The sequence below is a fragment of the Orycteropus afer genome, unplaced genomic scaffold, assembly GCF_000298275.1.
Source record: "Orycteropus afer afer isolate SDZICR_OR568_19922 unplaced genomic scaffold, OryAfe1.0 scaffold00989, whole genome shotgun sequence".
Lineage (NCBI taxonomy): Eukaryota > Metazoa > Chordata > Mammalia > Tubulidentata > Orycteropodidae > Orycteropus > Orycteropus afer.
Genome location: NW_006922576.1, coordinates 234,830 through 252,634, shown reverse-complemented (window position 1 = coordinate 252,634; position 17,805 = coordinate 234,830). Strand labels below are relative to the sequence as shown.

The 17,805-nt window shown below is 54.5% G+C and overlaps 2 protein-coding genes across 2 annotated transcripts in view; one reads left to right on the top strand and one right to left on the bottom strand.

Moving 5' to 3' along the window:
- Nucleotides 1-11,096, top strand: part of SAMD4B (sterile alpha motif domain containing 4B) — a 20,899-nt gene extending 9,803 nt beyond the window's left edge. Inside the window, exons 2-12 of the mRNA XM_007958474.2 lie at nt 696-1,166; nt 4,310-4,549; nt 5,090-5,199; nt 5,358-5,444; nt 6,157-6,505; nt 7,224-7,309; nt 7,715-7,833; nt 8,403-8,601; nt 8,787-8,910; nt 10,777-10,860; nt 11,068-11,096. Of these exons, the coding sequence (XP_007956665.1) occupies nt 696-1,166; nt 4,310-4,549; nt 5,090-5,199; nt 5,358-5,444; nt 6,157-6,505; nt 7,224-7,309; nt 7,715-7,833; nt 8,403-8,601; nt 8,787-8,910; nt 10,777-10,860; nt 11,068-11,096 (1,898 nt within the window). The remainder of the gene's footprint in view (nt 1-695; nt 1,167-4,309; nt 4,550-5,089; nt 5,200-5,357; nt 5,445-6,156; nt 6,506-7,223; nt 7,310-7,714; nt 7,834-8,402; nt 8,602-8,786; nt 8,911-10,776; nt 10,861-11,067) is intronic.
- Nucleotides 11,097-13,553: 2,457 nt separating this feature from the next.
- Nucleotides 13,554-17,763, bottom strand: PAF1 (PAF1 homolog, Paf1/RNA polymerase II complex component). The gene is made up of 14 exons (XM_007958473.2): nt 17,717-17,763; nt 17,214-17,243; nt 17,026-17,118; nt 16,618-16,739; nt 16,460-16,526; nt 16,262-16,363; nt 16,065-16,170; nt 15,908-15,976; nt 15,691-15,794; nt 15,491-15,607; nt 15,271-15,399; nt 14,236-14,341; nt 14,041-14,131; nt 13,554-13,951 (listed from the first exon to the last, which is right to left on the bottom strand). Exons 1-14 carry the CDS (start codon nt 17,761-17,763, stop codon nt 13,554-13,556), a joined length of 1,581 nt encoding a protein of 526 aa, XP_007956664.1.
- Nucleotides 17,764-17,805: the final 42 nt, after the last annotated feature.

Below are 17,805 nucleotides of genomic sequence, written 5' to 3'. Positions count from 1 at the left end.
GGTTGCCGTTGTACATAATCCTGGTCAGGAGCTTGGCATCCAGGTGTATGGATGGATTGCAGGGGGAGAATCTGCAGGCAGAGACCATTTTTAAAACAACAGTGACTACTGCATATGCGCTATATGCCAAGCCACTTTCCATTCTTTATCAGCTCATTGAATCTCAGAACAGAACTGTGAGTTTGATGTTGGAATTATCTCCACAATTTTGCAGATGAGGAAATCAGTGGTTAGTGAGGTTCAAGGTGATCTGCCCAAAGTCCAGCTACTAAGTTGGTGAGTCCAGACCATCTGACTCCGGAGTCCTGGCTCTTAACCACTATATTTCACTGCATTCGCCAGTCAGGAAGGAGACTGTTTTGATCGTTATGGGAAGGAGATAGAGTCCATCAGGATACAGCGGGAATACTCCGTAAGGAGAACAGGCCTGGAGGCAGCAAGGTGGCCCGGATTCCAGGACAGCAAAGTTAGACTGATAGGGAGCCACAGCAAGTTTTTGAGAGCAGGAGTGAGAGAACCAAGAGAATTATTCTGGAGGCAGAACAAGTGCATATGAGCTCACCTTAAGGAACAGGAACAAGGTCATGAAAGGAGGAGAAGAAGAGATACAGGGTGTGGGGGGAGCAGGCAGCTCTCCTGGGTTTAGAGCTGTGCCTCATCCACTTCCTCGACACGCCCTCTCTTTCTCTCTGCAGCTGTCGTCGGCCAGTGGCAGCAGGAGTCCAAAGAGAAAGTGGTGTCCCTCCTGCTCTCCCACCTGCCCCTGCTGCAGCCTGGCAATACAGAGGCCAAGACGGAGTACATGAGGCTCCTGCAGAAGGTGCTGGCCTACTCGATCGAAAGCAATGCCTTCATCGAGGAGAGCCGCCAGCTGCTCTCCTACGCCCTCATCCACCCGGCCACCACGCTGGAGGACCGCAACGCACTGGCCCTCTGGCTGAGCCACCTGGAGGAGCGGCTGGCTAGCGGCTTCCGCCCCCGGCCCGAACCCCCCTACCACTCACGCCAGGGCTCAGATGAGTGGGGGGGCCCTGCAGAGTTGGGTCCTGGGGAGGCAGGACCAGGCTGGCAAGACAAGCCACCCCGGGAAAATGGACATGTGCCCTTCCACCCACCCAGCTCAGTGCCATCACCCATCAACAGTATTGGGAGCAATGCAAACGCAGGTGAGAGGAGGGGTCCCAGGAGGCCAGGCTTTCTTGAAAAGGGATCAGGCTGGGCTCTGGCTTTACTCTGTGGCCTCAGGAAAATCACATAACCTCTCTGGGCCTCAGCTTTATGAGGTAGCACAGAGTTGTAAACTGGCAGTCTCAGGGTCAATCTGACTCACATGTATGTTTTTTTTTTTTTAAACTAAGTTTGGTGATAAAACAGAGTTCAGGAATCATACACACATATTTATGGCACTGCATCTTTGCCAGGAGCTGTTTTGAGAACTTTATACGGTTAAAGTCATTGGCCGAGATGCAGAAAAGTCACTTGCCCAAGGTGGTGGAGCCAGAATTTAAATCCAGACAGCCTGGCTTCTGAGTGTGTATGCTTAACTCCACTGCCTCCCCCTGAAAGTGACCCTCCTGGAGATGCTCAGACCTCACAAGGGCAGGAGTCCCCCAAGTAGCAAGCACCCATCAGTTTCTTCCTCACACCTTCAGGGCTCCCCGTGGTGGGGACAGCAGTTATAAGGACCAAGCTTGAGCAGTACTGGATAGCGGATTTAGACCAGAAGAGAGAAGGGAATTGGGCGTTCTAAGTAATGGGCACAGCTGAATTGAAACAGCATATGGGTGTCAAAGTGGAGGGGACAGTATGCAAACAGGTATGGCTAGGCTGGAGAGCCACATGAAGACTGACGTGAGTAACAGTGGTAACAGACACTCATGTTTCCTGTGTATCTGTCCCTTCACATGGAGGCAGAGAGGGAAGTGAAGTGACTTGTCCAAGATCACACCACTGATAGGTGTGGCAGAGTAAGGATTTGAACTCCCAGGCTTCAGTAGGTTAGGGCCAAATTCTGGGGGCCTTGAAGGGCAGGGTGAAACTTTTTGGTTTCAGGCAATTGGTGGAAACAGGAAACCATTAAAATATTTTTGAGTGGGGAGCAAGGATTGGCCTGTGAGGGCAGGCAGGGTGGGTTTGGAGTGCTGCCAAGGGCAGAGCGGCATTTCTTGGAGAGTGTGAGGCGCTGGCTCTCTGGCCAGCATTCCTGTTTTTATAATTCTCATGCTGTGGCCAGCCTCCACCCCAGTGCACAGCCAAACACAGCTCCTCAGGAATTGCACGATCATTCCAACCAGCAATTTCCTGCCCTCAGCCTCGCCTGCCTGGGAGGCAGCCGGAGGCACCAAGACAGGCAGAAGGGCCCTATTCAGGATGGCCCAGCCCCCAGGGCCTGGAGTGTACCTTTTTCTTCAAGTACTCGTGAGTGGGAATAGGAGCCAGGGCTGAGAGGCCTAGAATGGCAGAAGTCGCAGATGGGTGGAGGCTGGCCTTAGGGGGCAGGTCAGTACAGTGCCCCCTCCCTCAGGTGACTTCCGGCTAGGAACATAAATATTGTGACAGATGAGGCAAGGTGTCTTTGGGCCTGTTCCTAGTCAGGGTGTCAGTGGAGCGCTGGCGGAAATCCCAGTCTTCCCATCAGAAATAAGCCTGGCTGCTTCGGTCCCTGCCTTCTGACTCCCTGTGGGAACCGGGGCAAAGGGCTGCAAAGGTGATTTTCTCTCCTCCCCAGGGGTGAGGGATTTTGGCTGTTCCATTTTCTCCAGGCTGACTTGGGGTACTTCTTGATTTCCTGTGTTGAGCTCAGAGGCCCCACCACCACCCTTAGGGTTGTGGATACCATCTTTTGTCCTTTAAGAAGCACTCTTTAAGGGCTCCTGTCTGCTGTGCCCTGGTCCAGATCCTGGGGCCTCATCAGAGATGGCTGGGGTTGCTGTTGTGCATGAGCCCACAGTCCAGAGGGACAGGCAGGCTGACGGTGAGGGTAGTAAGTGCTGGGCTCAAGGCAGCATTGCTAGGGGCTGAGAGGACACTTGAGCAGAGCCCTCAGGCTGAAGCAGCTGGCTGGGTAAAGGAAAAGGATGGGGAGTGGGCCAAAGAGTGATGTATGCAGTGGGGTGGAAGCTCATGGGACCTACCCTGTTCTGGGGACGGTTGAAAGTTAAGTCAGACCTCTGCCTCCCCGTGAATGGGATGGGGTAAGGTGTGAAACGGCCTGTGAAAGAGGGCCCGGAGTCACCTAGGCCTCAGGTATGGCAAGTTTTGACTGGGTACAGGAAAAACTTTGGTGTGCAGTGAGGCCCAGCAGTGGGGATGTGGAGGAGCAGCTGCTGTACTTCATTCATTCATTTTTACACGTTCTCATGAAACCTCTCCTCTGGATTGGGCCTCGTTCTGATTGTGGATACAATGCTGTCTAAGAACAGCGTTCCTGTTCCAGCAGGGGACACAGCTAATAAGCAAGTAAACAGATAACTAAATCAGATAATGGCACATTGCCACAGGTGCTATGAGATGGATCAAACAATAATGTGGCAGAGTGACCAGCATGAGGGAGGAGGCAGCTCCTTCAGATTGAGCTGTCAGGGGAGGACTCTGGGAAGCAAACCAAAACCAAACTCATTGCCATTGAGTTGGACCCGACTCACAGTGACGCCTCCTTGGGTTTCTGAGGCAGTTACTACGGAAGTAGATTGCCCAGCCTTCCTTCCAAGGAGTGACACTTAAAGGAGACCTGAGAGGAAAGCAGGTACAAAAGCCCTGAGGGTGAAACAAGGTTGAATGGCTAGGAGTAAACTGGAGGGGGTTGGTGCCAAGGCTGGAAAGCACCAGCCAAGAGTGAGTGGTGGTAGATGAGGTGTCGGGGAGGAGCAGGGACCAGGTCCTTCAGGCCTTTAAAGGTGGTGGAAGCATTTAAGATTTGATCAGCTTTGCATTTTTATGATGGATCAGTGTATATGCTGTGAGGTGAGTGGACGGCAGGAGGCAAGAATAAGGCCAGGAACCAGTGAGGAAGCTGTGGCAGCAGTTCAGGGAGAGACGTCAGTGGCTTGGACCAGGGTGCCAGGGGAGGTGGAGAGCCTGAAAGGAGGGGCTGGCAGAGCTTGCTGATAGGTTTTTTTTGGGGGGGGTGAGTGAACAAGCAATACCTGGTAGGCAGCTGCCCTCACACTTCGGGTTCCCTTGGAGGATCTTTGGAGCTGAGTTTGTGGCACTGGCAGGGGTGGGGGTAGGGCCAACCAGGAAGGCTTGGTCTCCTGAGGGCAGACCTCCAAGCCTGACTTCCCTCTTGCCTCTGTCCCCCTACTGCCAGGTCTCCCCTGCCAAATCCACCCCAGCCCGCTGAAGCGCTCCATGTCACTCATCCCCACGAGCCCACAGGCCCCTGGTGAGTGGCCCAGTCCAGAAGAGCTCGGGGCCCGGGCTGCCTTCAGCACGCCCGACCACGCGCCCCTCTCGCCCCAGAGCAGCGTGGCCTCCTCTGGCAGCGAGCAGACGGAGGAGCAGGGCTCCAGCCGGAACACTTTCCAGGAGGATGGCAGCGGAATGAAAGGTACAGCCTGAGGAGGGTGGCACAGGCCCCTCCTCCAGGAGCTTCCGCAGAGCTCCAGGGATACCAGGGAACCCCGCCTGGCCCTCTGAGGCCTGGGCCCTTGGCTTGAGGGGGCTGGACCCTCCCTGCCCTTAGTGCTCAAGACTGAGCAGAGAGAGCATGCTTCCACCCTCACATACCCTGCTGTGATGGGGAGAAGGCCCTTACAGACTCCAGTTTGTCAAGAAACCTGGACAAAGGTAACTGGAAAAGTTCCAGGAACACTTTGCGAGAACTACAGTCAGCCTAGCACACATGTAGTGAACCAGTGCGGAAGGGAGACCTGCCAAGCAGGGTAGGGTGTCCTGGTCAGGGAAGGCTGCCTGCGTGGGTGTAGCTGAGCAGATAGAAGTAGCTTATGGACCCTTGGCTCCCCAGACCCCCTCCCAATTGTCTGTAGCCGTTAAGGTCCCCTGTGCTTTCTGCCTGGTCCAGCCCTGTAGTCTGCGCCCTGGCCGTGAGGGCCAGGCTCCAGACCTTTCCCTCCCTTCTTTTCTACAGATGTGCCCTCATGGCTCAAGAGCCTTCGCTTGCACAAGTATGCAGCCCTCTTCTCACAGATGAGCTACGAGGAGATGATGACACTGACTGAGCAGCACTTGGAGTCTCAGGTGACGCCCAAGGCACCATGTGGGAGGGAGTGGGAACAGTACCATATTGGCCCTACCCTTGTACACCAAGCTACCTCTCTTTCTTCAGTCCCTTTTGGGGTACCCCTAAGTACCTCAGTCACCCATTTCTAACTTGTCCCCTTGTTCCCCTACCACAGAATGTCACCAAAGGTGCCCGCCACAAGATAGCCCTGAGCATCCAGAAGCTGCGTGAGAGGCAGAGTGTTCTCAAGTCCCTGGAGAAGGTGAGGGCCTGGTACTCCCGTCTGTAAGGCCAACTGACTGCCCAGGGGTACCAGAGGGCCAGCCTCTGGGTCAGCCTTACTGCCCAGGTGGCCTCTTTGGGTCTCTCTAGCCCCAGGGAGCTGATTCCAAGGTATAAATTGGCATCAAAGGGTTACTAGCCAGTGGCTAAGAGGTTCCCTCTCTGTCTTGGTCTGCGTCTCTAGAAGGTCACTCTCTTTGACTCAACCCCTTCCCCCCCCTTCTCTGTTTCTCCCGATCTTTGTGGTAGGGCGGAGTCTCTCCTATGTCCATGATCTCTTTCCATTGCCTTGTTTCTCATTTGCTCCCTTCCATACCTGCTGCCTCTGTTTCCGTTAGTTTTTGCCTCTCTCTGCTGCTTCTCTTCTGTTTGTTTTTTTCCCCTCAGTGTCTGGGTCTGAGTCTCTTAAGTCTGAATCTGGTTCTGTTCTTGGTGGGACCCTGAGGCCCTATCACTAGACTGGTCTACTCCATGGAACTCCACCTTGAGAGGAAAGAGGGGTTGTGTGTTTACACGTGCGTTCCTGCAAATGTGTGGAGCTTGCAGAACTCTTACCTGCCTTCTCCACGTGCTGGAACCCAAGGCCCTGCCCAGCCCTCTCCATGCCCTGTCTGACCCCACACGTGCAGTCACTCTCTCTTCCTCACTCTGGGGGTTCCCCGTGTGACTCTGGCCCCCGTCTCCCCACCCAGGATGTGCTTGAAGGCGGGAATCTGCGAAATGCTCTGCAGGAGCTGCAGCAGATCATCATCACGCCCATCAAGGCCTACAGTGTCCTCCAAGCCACCGTGGCCGCCGCCGCCGCCGCCACCACCACCCCTACTGCCAAGGATGGGGGTCGAGGGGAGCCGCCGCTGCCAGGTGCTGACCCTCCCCTGGCCCATTCCGGCACTGACAAGGGCACTGAGGCCAAAGACCCGTCAGCTGCAGAGAGCTACCCCCCGCCACCAACTCCGGCTCCCGCTGATGGCAATGAACCAGCCCCGGCTCCCGTCGCCGATGGAGACATCCCCAGCCAGTTTACACGGGTGATGGGCAAAGGTGAGGCCATCTAGAGCAGGATGTCCTAGGGCAGGGGTCCATGTGCACCCAGGCCTCAAGAACCAGTGAAAAGTTAGATGGTGGTAGTAGGAGTTTTGGGAGCACCCTGTAGACTAGAATACTGCAGAGAGTGGCTAAGACCGAGGGTGGCAAGGCCCCTGCCCTCTGGCAGAACCCAGGCTGATGATGGGAGATATCCCTGACTCTCAAAGCAGATATCCCTGACTCGCCTGAACAGAACATAGGACAGTGTGTTAAGCGGAAATTCGTTTAGTGAACAGAAAGGTGAATCCATCAGTTCTCCGACAGAGGGCATCAGAGTCCACAGGATGGGTATTCAAAGCTCATAAGGGATTTGGTCTTTCCTAAGACAGTTGGATCCAGATCCTTTTAGCTGTGTGACCTGGGGCAGTGACTTAACCTCTCTGAGCCTCAAATTCCTCAGGCTAAAAATAACCATATTGATGAAGCTGTTGGTAAGAATTAAATTGAGACAAGTGCTGACTTCTCAACTGCCTTGTGCCAGGCACCACGGAAGGTGCTTTACCATCTCCTTGTTAACTCATAACTCAGGTACAGGTGCCTGGCACTTAGTTGGTGTTTATCCAGCCTGAGTTTCTTGTCACTCCTTCTGTACCAGCTAGCTGGGGCCAGGGAGGCCGGCACATGGCAGAAGACGGGCTGGGAGCTAACCTTGCCCCTTTCCCATGATCCTCAGTGTGCACCCAGTTGCTGGTGTCCCGGCCAGACGAGGAGAACATCACCAGTTACCTCCAGCTCATCGAAAAGTGCCTGACTCATGAGGTGAGGCCTTCTCCAGATGCCCTATCCCTCTTGAGACCAAAGTTCCTCAGTCTAACGGTGCCCTGGCCTGGCCTGGCACCACCCGCCTCACCAGCCTCTCACCTCACCAGTGTTGAGCTTCCTGAGCTCTTCTCCTCTCAGGGCCTTTGTACATGTTCCTTCTCTGGGGAACAGTGTCCTTTCCTCCTGCTCACCCTGCAGCTCTCATTTCAAACATCTGTACCTCAGGGATATTTTCACCAACCCCTCACGCTAGTTCATCTCCCTCCCAGCACTTAGCACCGTTACAATTACCTATGTATCTTCCCCCCAAACAAGCTGTAAGCTCTGTGAGCACGGAGCATACAAACAATCTTTGGACCAATGGGAGGCAGATGGGAAAGAAGGCCACCTCCCCCGTTGCAGGCTTTCACGGAGACACAGAAGAAAAGACTGCTTTCCTGGAAACAGCAGGTGCTGAAGCTCCTCCGGACGTTCCCTCGCAAAGCCGCCCTGGAGATGCAGAGCTACCGGCAGCAGAAAGGGTACGCAGGGGGCCTGGGCGTGCGGAGCCCTCCCGCCTCTGCCCTTGCTGGTGGACAGATCAGTAGCTAAAAGCCTAGGAATCTGCCTGTACTCATCCTCTTATGGGTGACTGTACAGGTCACCCAGTGAAGACAGGATGCTTCCCCAGAAGAAAACCAGGAGGCATTTACCACTAGCATAGGGTGCTGAGCAGGCAAATAACGGCACGTGCCCGCGGTAGCAGGTCCCTGCCTGTACCTTGCCCACTTCGCCTGTCTGCAAGAAGTTCTTAAGTCCCTTCCTACCGCCAACAAATAATAAAAATTCCACAGTAAGGAACTGAAGTTGGGAGAATTTTTTTGAGTGGACAGTGCAGAAGCCTGTGTACTCCCCATCTCCATCTGGGGGGCATCTTTGGGTCAGAGGGAGACAGACTGTGTTGCAAGGACATGTTCAGGAAGTAGGAAATCTTTGCTTAGAGGAGGTTCGTGTTCTGTCTTACTCGTTAGTGTGGCAGGGGCACAAGGAAGGGGTGGACATACGGACCCCAGCCACTTAAACTGACACCCTGCCTTCTGCTCTCTTCCAGCTGGGCGTTCGGCTCCAACTCGCTCCCCATAGCTGGCTCTGTGGGGATGGGGGTGGCCCGGCGGACCCAGCGGCAGTTCCCCATGCCTCCCCGGGCCCTCCCGCCCAGCAGGATGGGCCTTCTGAGCCCCTCGGGCATTGGGGGTGTCTCCCCCCGACACGCCCTCACCAGCCCCAGCCTTGGGGCCCAGGGCCGACAGGTGAGCCGTCTCAGGAAAACATGGGGTGTTTCCAGGGTTGGGGTGGCAGTGCCTGAGCCATACGTGTAGCCCTGCGTCTGGACCTGGCTTAAGAGGGAAGGGCTTAAAGGGCTCTCTTGCCCACTCCGTCATTCCTGGGCCTCCACCGCTGCTGACCCCCTGCTTCTCTCCTACACTCTGTGCAGAATCTGTGGTTTGCCAACCCTGGAGGCAGCAACAGCATGCCCAGCCAGAGCCGCAGCTCCGTGCAGCGCACCCACTCGCTCCCAGTCCACTCATCACCCCAGGCCATTCTCATGTTTCCTCCAGGTGAGATGCCCCCACCCAAGGGACTCCCGGACACCACCCCTGGCTGCCCATCCTCTGCTCCTCTGGCCTCAGGGCCCGCTGTCCCATCTCCACTGCTTGAGCATCTCCTCTCACACTGCCCACCACTCTGCACCCACTTCCCCCATCCTGGGTTTTCTCATACTTTTTTTTTTTTTCCCCCTCTTTCCCTCTGTTTAAATTTTCTCTCTCAACTTCTGCCTATACTCACTCTCTCTCTCTCTCTCTCTCTGAAGCATCTTTTCTCGCTCCCTTCCCCCACCCTTTCACATCTCTCCCTCCCTGTCTCACAGTCTTGGTGTCGCTTGTCAGAGGTTGAGCACATGGGCTGGGTAGAGGAGTGAGGTTTCTCTGGTGAGAAGTCCTGCCTGAGCCATCCACTCCACCAGAGTCCTTTCTGAAGACAGGGAGCACACAGGATCCAGTAGCCGTCAGCTCTCAGACCAGGTTCTGCACTAAAAGGTGTTTGAGGTGGGACAGCTGTTTTACCTCTGTTTCCAGGCCAGCACAGAGATGGGGAATCAGAATCGGAGCTAATGTGGCAAAAGGGAGGTTAGAGAAGCACTGACCACAAGTCCCTGCCGTGCTCAGCAGCGAAGGGGGATCCTCGCCTTGTGCTAGGCACTGGGGGTGCAGAGACAGGTGAGGCTGCTCTGGAACTGGCTGCCTCTGGAGAGAGGTCTTTAGATTTGCTGGTCATCTAAGCTCTTTATGTCATAAACAGTGGGGATTCTAAGTTGATGAGATTACATTGCATTGTTAAAAGACAGGGAACCCGATCTATCATATGCATCTTAGCGCAAGCCTTGGTATCTATAAATGATTCTTAAATGAATGGATGCATGAACTGTAGGAGGAAAAAATGTGCTGGGCACTGTGTCAGACCGCTTTCCTGTCTTGTCCTGTTGACTCTTCCCAGCTGCATACGTGGTGGCACTGATGATGCTGTTGGATGCCATCAAGTCAATTTCGTCTCATAGCAGCCCCAGTGACAGTTAACTCCTGTAGGTCTTTCTTGGCTGTAATCTTTACATGAAGCAGATCACTAGGTCTGTCTCCTGCAGAGTCACTGGATGGGTTCAGACCACTAACTCTTCTGTTCGCAGCACTTAGCGCTTAACCATCGTGCCACCGGGGCTCCTTGGCACTGCTATCATTCCCATCTTGTCAGTCAGGAAGCTGAGACTTAACAAGGTGACTTGCGCACGTTTAGAAAGAAAAGAAAATTTTTTTTTTTTTTTTTTTTTAAGAAGGATGAGACCTTCAGGTGGTCTGATACAGCCGAGGCTCTTAGTTCAGGTGGGACTGGGAAGAAAAGTGAGGCTGGAGAGGTGAGGAGTCCTGGTGGCAGTGAGGAACCAAAGAAGTTGTTAAGTTGTTAAGCAGCGTGAGGTGAGCCAAGTCTGCCCAGATGCTGGAACTGGAGGCCCTTTTGGGAGGCAGCTGTCCTGATTTGCCCCACCTTCCCAGAAGGCAAGTCCCAGTGGGGACAGGACCAGTTTTAATTAAGCTCCCGCACCAGGTACCTAGCAGGTCATCAATCAGGGAGTGTGAGCCTGCCCGGTGTAGGGCAGATGCCCAGACTGTCCAAAACAGTTGGGCTCCAGGCAGCCCCGCCTCGGCTCCACGTCACTTCCTCTGCCCTCGTCTCCTCTGCCTGCTTTGTGATGCACCCAGCCTCGTCTCTCTGCCGTTCACCTCTGGCCTCTCCCACCTTCTCCCTAGAAGTCTCCCTCACACACATACCTCTTATCTCAGCCACTCTGCCGAATGAAGCCATCCCCGCCTTTGTCTTCCTGGCTGCCTCCTCCAGCCCAGCCTCACCATCTCCGTTCTCTCTCCATCCAGACTGCCCGGTCCCTGGGCCTGACCTGGAGATCAATCCCACTCTGGAGTCTCTGTGTCTGAGCATGACAGAACACGCCTTGGGGGGTGAGCATTTCCTCTTCCCTTGACCCAGCTCCCACCTGCCCAGCGTCTTCACCTCTGAACTGAGCACCTCAGAGTCATCCTGAGGGGTCCCTAGGGGGGGCCAGACTCTAGGGAGGGCCTGACTGGGATGACAGGCTACCTGAGTGCCTGTTCTTGGACCTCCCACCAGCTCCTGATCTTGCTCCCTTCCTCCTTTTCTCACCACAGATGGGACAGACAAAACCTCCACCATCTGACAGGACCCACAGCCCAGCGCACCCATAGGCTCCCGGGGCGGCGGGCGGGGGCCAACCCCCAACGGGCTTCTCCGCAACAGCGAGGGTGGGCTGGCTCAGCTATACATTCTCATATTTTTCTACTCTCTCACCCTTTTAACTTCTGTGTAACATCGGCACCCGCCATGCTTACTCCCAGGCCCATCACGGGATCTCTGCTGAGGCTGGGGGAGGTAGGGGGCCAGCCAGGAAAAGGGGGGCAGGAACTGGCCAGACTGCCTCCCCCTCCCTTCCCTTCCTCATCCCCCGAGTGACCCACTCCCATCCCCACTTCCTCCAGACCACTGACCACTTGCTCTTCCCCAAGGGAGCAGACATCCCCTGAGATAAACTGACCCCCTCCCTTGTGGAGCCTGCTCAGAAACATTGGACACTGGGGAGAAGTTCCCTGCTCCCCAGGAACATTATTTGAGAGGAGCTGGGGAGCAGCAGTGGGGTGAGAAGAGGAACTCCTCTCTTTCCTCCCACTTCTTCCTCTTCCCCACCCATCCTTTGAGGACAGGAGCTACCTTCCTTCCTCTCACCTCCTTTTGCCCTGTTTATCAGAGGTTCTCTACAATTAATTTCTTAGGCCTATTTAAGAGACATATTTATATAGTTCTTAACGGTTTTTCTCTCTGCTCATTCCCTTTCATTTTTAGAATTCCCAGTTCCCAGGCCTCTCTCTGAGCCAAGACCGTGGCAGGGGGAGCCTGAACTTTATGAGGGGAGAGGGCAGAGCCCCCTCCTCCGGATCCCCCTAGCCCCTCATTCCCCGCAGCCCTGGCTCCCCTAGATACAGAGGTTGAAGGGGGAAACCAGGCCAGCCAGTGGGGTCAGGAAGTCTGTTGCCTTAATGTCCCCTTCCCCACCAACACACACCCCTTCTCCCAGGTTTGGCTGGTGAGAGACTGGGGGGTAAGGAATAGGGAAACGAGATGGTTTGGTTTTTGGTTTCTTTCCCCACCCCTCTTTTCTTTCAGCCTTCCCCCACCCCACCCTGGTTATGTCATGGCCTCTCTTAAGTGGAACACTATATTGTAACCCCGAGCTTTGTCCCAGCCCCAGTGTCATACAATCTCTGATCCTTATTCCTACTGAGGGGCTATGCTGGAGCCCAGGTGGAGGGAGGGGATTCAGGGGTTCAGACTGTGGGGAAGCCAGGGTCCCCCCCCCTTTCCAGCCCCCTCTTCCTCCTCAACCCAACCCCCTCACTGGGAAGTCTCAAGCTTTTCACACCGAAAAGGAAAAAAAAAAAAATGTTATTTTTAGATACATTTTATGAATAACTTTTGTTATGAATATGGCTGGTAACCATTGTGTATGTTATTAAAGATACAAAATGTTGGGAAAAAACAAAAAACCAAAAAAAAAAAAATTTTAAAACCACCGCCCTCCCTGCACCCTCACCCCATTCCCCAGACCTTCCCCCCCCTACCTTCGGGTCTGACCTCCCTCAGCTCTGTGCCCAGGGAGGGGGAGGAAGCCAGGAGGTGGGGTAACCCCGGGGACCTGCCTCCAGGTCCTCGCCTCCTCTCCCAGTGCCGGGCTGGGTGGGGTGTCAGGTTTATTTATGTACCTCTTGCACACTCATCAACCTATGCAAGTCCCCCACCCGGCCCCTCCATGTTTCTGTGCCTTTGCTCATTCCCCTCAAGCTCCCAGGGCATCTCTGGCCCCACCCCCGCCAGCCCCGGAAGCGGGAGGGACAGGGGCCACCTCGTTTGGATTCTGTAGGGTGTCCCTCTTGTGGGACCCTCGCCTCCCTGCAGCCAGTCCCATCCTGTTCACTACCTGTCAGGATGCACTGGCTCTGCCTGGCACAGGGAAGTGGTGAGGGACACTCCCCACACACAAGGGCAGCAAGAGCTGGCCCCTTCACCCAGCCCCCTGACAGCAGAGTGTGTAGGACGCAGGCGGCCCCACTCTGATGGGCAGGACCCGAACTTTGCCCCGGCCCTCTTCCCAGCCCCAGACCCTCCACCATGATTTTACCCTTCCCCTCCCATTTTTCCCCAGCCCCACTGGCAGAATCAGCTTTGAGTAACTGTACAGTTTTGCTCGCTGTTGGAGAAGACTTATTTGTTGGAGTTTCACTTGTTTAATGGTCTGGGCTTATTTTGGAAAAAAAAAAAAAAAAGAAAAAAAACAAAAATGATTCTGACCTTTGTTATGTTACATGGGATGAAAACCCAGCGCTTCTGCCCCTGTAGCCTTTACTTCTGTGCCTTAGGTTGAGGTCCTTGAGCACTTGGGATGGGGAAACAGGTAGAACAAGACCACGGGGGCTAGGAGGGATAAGAAGTTGTCTTTATTAACAGCAAAAGTTTGGGGTAGGATGGGGGGTACAGACAAAGTGAAGAGCTCACAAACCAACCACTAGAAAGTGCCTTCCTGGTCCTAATGATGGCGCCTGCACCGGCCCTAAGGCCCAGGGAGTCAGTCACTGTCGCTGTCGGCTTCGCTGGAATCTGAAGGTGCAGCTTCGCTGCCATCCTCCTGGGCTGAGTGCTCACTGCCGCTGGGGAAGGGACTGGGACTGCGGCTGCGCTGGCCACCCCCTTCGCTGCCACTGTCCGAATCATTGTCACTGCCACGGACCCGTCCTCTGTCCTCCTCCTCAGAGTCAGCATCATCCTCGGAATCAGCATCACTGCCGAAGATCTCCTCTTTGTCCCGCGCAGCCCGGGCCTCGTCCTCACTGCTCTCGTCCTCACCACTGCCACTCTTGTCGCTCGCCTCATCCCTGTCGCCTTCCTCCCGCTCACTCTCGCTGCCTGAGCGCTCGTCCTCGCTGCCTTCCTTCTCACTGCTGCTGCCTTTCTCCCTCTCTTCATCTGTGAGGATGCAGAGGGAGGTGAGACCCAGCTGGCTTCCCTGTTCCCACCCTTCTAGGGCCGCCAGGGTCTGGTCTGTCTAGGTTTACCTGAGCCCCCAGCTTCCTTCTCCTCTGTCTCCATCTCTTCTTCCTCTTCCTCCTCAGGTTCATGGTTCTCCAGCTGGGCCTTCCGTGCCTCCTGGAAACGGCAGGATTGGGAGGGTCACAGGCAGGCCTCTGTCCCTCTCATCGCCCTCCACTAACTTCCCTGCAGCCACCCTGGGCAAGAATGGTGCTTGTTACCTGGGCTTCTAATTCCTTCTCATTCATGTCCCGGTGTTTGACCACAAGCAGGGCGTTGGTACCCGACTGAACACCAGCCTTGGCTCGACGCTTACTGAGGCGAACCCTGGAGGGGAGGCATGCAAAGGATGGGGTTAAAGACCCTGAGTGAGGGGTCTGGTCTGCCTTGCCCATCAGTGCTTGGCCAGAGTAAAGATAAGACAGAATAAGGGAGGTTAAAATTCAGGGTTTGGAGGCAGAAGACAAGGATGATAGCTCCCAAAGTACCAATCTGGTTACCCTGCACTGTTGTTTAATATGAATTAATTACCACCATTTAAAAAGCCAGGGCTCTCACCTAATCTAGAATTCTGGCTTCTAGAAAATAGAATCTATAGCTCTATTGGGACTCTGTGCCCCACTACAGCATAGGACCAATGAGGGTACCCCTTGGAGGTTGCCAAGAGCTCCAGGTTACCCAGACCCTAGTACACTGCTGCCTGGCTCACAGATCATATTTAGTGAACCTGCTTTAAATGCAAACTCAGGGTCATGCTTTCCCAACCCTTTGACCAAGTGCCCTCACACAGCAGTGAACTTCCAGCCATCAAGGAAGAATTCTGGAGTCACGTTTTTTAAGTTGGTATCCCAGTGTTTCCTTTAAAACATGCACATTAATTCAATCACTCAGTACTTGGGCTGTTTTAACGTCCATGTGAAGTCTTACTAACACTGGGAGGTCTGGCCATCTGCCCTACACAAAGGAAGAAAGGCCTGGCGATCTTCAGAAGCAGCCAGTGAGAGCTCTGGATCACAGCTTCTTGTTCCATTCTGTTGGGTGTGGCACAGCCACAAGTCGGGCTGACTGCACGGCAGCCAGGAGGCGTATGTGACAGCTGTCTGCCAGCTCACACGGGTGAGCATGCTTCTGCCACTCTTGGTTACAAGTGTACATGACAAATCCTTAGATACAAATGACCCCAAGTTGGCCCTCATAATGCCCGGGGATTGGACATACAGGCCCAAACTAATCCAAAATAGAAGTGTGCTGGGTACCTGGTCTCCAGTTCATTGTAGTAAACCCCATCACCCTCTCGGAAGATGAAGAAGTAGTTCTCCTCATAGCCTTTGCTAGCCTTGTTCTTCACGTTCCAGTTGTACTCCCGAGCAATCTTGTAGTCATACCTGAGGATGAGGATATAAGATCAACCCCATTCCTTCCCTACGAGGGAGAAGACGACACTTCCCAGTCCCTGAACCTAACCCCAACACGTACACATCATCTGGTGCATAGTCCATCTCCTCCTCCTGGTCCCGCTTTCGTTTCTTCAACGTCTCTTCCACGGGCAGGAAGTAGGCCACAAACTGGTTCCCTTCTTCATCCATCATGCCCCTGGTTGGGGAAAGCAGAGGAGTGGTGAACACAGAGGACAAAGGGTCAGTCAAGCAGGTCAGGTGGGCAGCAGGGCCACTTACCTGATCATAGCCTGAGACATCATCTCCAATGCAGCTGCACCACTCGTGTCCTTGGGGGCTGGGTCTGAGTCAAAGATCACCTGAGCACATGGGTTGATCCACATCTGGGAGGAGAGCGAACACTAGGGTTAGATTGGAATGGGCAGGTACGGGACGCTTGATCCTGGCCCACCTCCTGTGGTGACTGTTTCACTCTACCAGCCACCCTGGATCTGACCTTAAAGTCTGGGAAGACAGGCATGACCTCCACTGGTGTCACTCGGGGCTTGCTGTAATGCTGGGAGATCTGGTGGGGACAGAAACAGGGTGAAGGGGACGGCAAGCTCTGGAGCCACACCTTTCTCTGCCTCTTCCCATGCCAGCCCCTCAGTTACCGACTTCTGGGCATCCTCAAAGGTCTTCTCAATGGCTGTGATCTGGCTATCTCTGTCCTTATAAATTTCCTCCTCGGTGAATTGCTGCTTCACAGAAACCCCAATCCTAGGAGTGCAGACAGAACCCTTCAGGGGCTGTGGGGCACCTAAACTCCCCACCTTCTCTCCCTACCCATCTTACTTGACCTGCATCTTACTTGACCTCAGGCTTCTCATTGGAGATGCCGTAACGATTGAACTCAGTGGAGATGTATTCTGTCTTCCGCATCCATGGCACCACCTTTGCGTGTTGCTGGGATCTGGGGTGGAGGATCAGGGCCCTCAGAACCTCACCGCCCTCCTGCTTGGACATCCCATCCAGGCCAGCCTTCAACACTCCCTCGGCACCCCCTCACCTCTTAGAGCTTGTGGGGGCTTGAATCTCCTCTTCTAGAAGCTTCTCATCAGCCGGATCCAAGAGAACTAGAGGAGAGCAAGGGGATCAAGGAGATCATGAGGGAGGCCGGCCTGGACTTTGCTTGTCTAGAGCAGACCCTCCCACCTCCCCACACACCATTGGGGTCGATGCGGTAGGTGTCAGGGTTGATGAGGTCGATGGTGACCCCCAGGTCTGGCTCAGTCAGTAGGTCATGTTTGTGCTGTTTCTCCAAGGAAGTCGCTTTGTATTGAACGAACCTGGGTGGGGAAACATGCCTGTTCTGATTTCCTGATTCTAGCTTTACCTCTCACTAGAGGCTATGCTTCTCTCTGGGAAGGAACTCATAATGGAGTGTCCCTCCCAATGCTGGGGGCTGGCACCCCAAGGGGAAGAACCACTACTTGCTCCACTAATGTGTTTATTAAGCACCAACTACTCACTCTTGGCCCTAAGGAAAGCGCAGTCAGTGACAGAGGCAGTCCCTGCCCTCAAGCAATTCAATTTCTAGAGACTTGCTCCCCCATCTCTGATCTTAAGTCTCACCTGTTCTGGTCAAAAGGGTAGGTGATGAACTTGGGGTCGAAGGGAATGTCCGGGAGGCTATTGCAGTACTTGACTCGGCAAACCACTCCAGACCTGGGAACACATAGCTCAAAACCGGGCCCCTGAAGCCCCACCTCTGCTCCCAGCGCGCAGCCCCACCCCTTTTTAGAAAGTACAGTAGGGCTCACCTCTCAGGCAGAGTCCGGTGGGAATTGGGCCTGGTGGGGGAGAGAGAGAGACATACTGAGAGGAAGATGGAGAGACGGGATTGACAGGAGAGAGGAAGGGGCTTCTCCAAGCTTTTACAAGGGGAGAAGAGAGTTAAGTGTGTAAACTGGTGTCTCCAAGTGTTTTAAGTGGCGAGCCAAGTGTCAAAAGGCCATAACGGATGAGGCCAAATAATTCCTTCCTGAGAGCGTCTTCCAAGTTGAGTAAAAAGAACCACGTACACTCAATCGTTTTTCAAAGCGGGGTCTCCAAACGCTTTATTGAGGAGATCTAAAAACAATCCTGTTTGGAGAAAGTCTCCAAATGGTCAAAGCCTAAAAGAGGCAGAGGAGGGGGCAACATCCCCGCTCCCTTCGCCAAAGGTGAGCGCTCCGTGACATCACGGGCACACTCCTGTGGCGAGACCGCCGCGCTTCGCCAAACTTCAAGGGAAAAGGGAACCGCAAGGCGACGTGGCGCCTACCTGTGGCCATCCTCTCTCTGGGCCTGGGTCTGGATAGTGGGCGCCATGGCGACAAGGCAACAACGGCCTGGACAGGGTCCTGGCTGTGC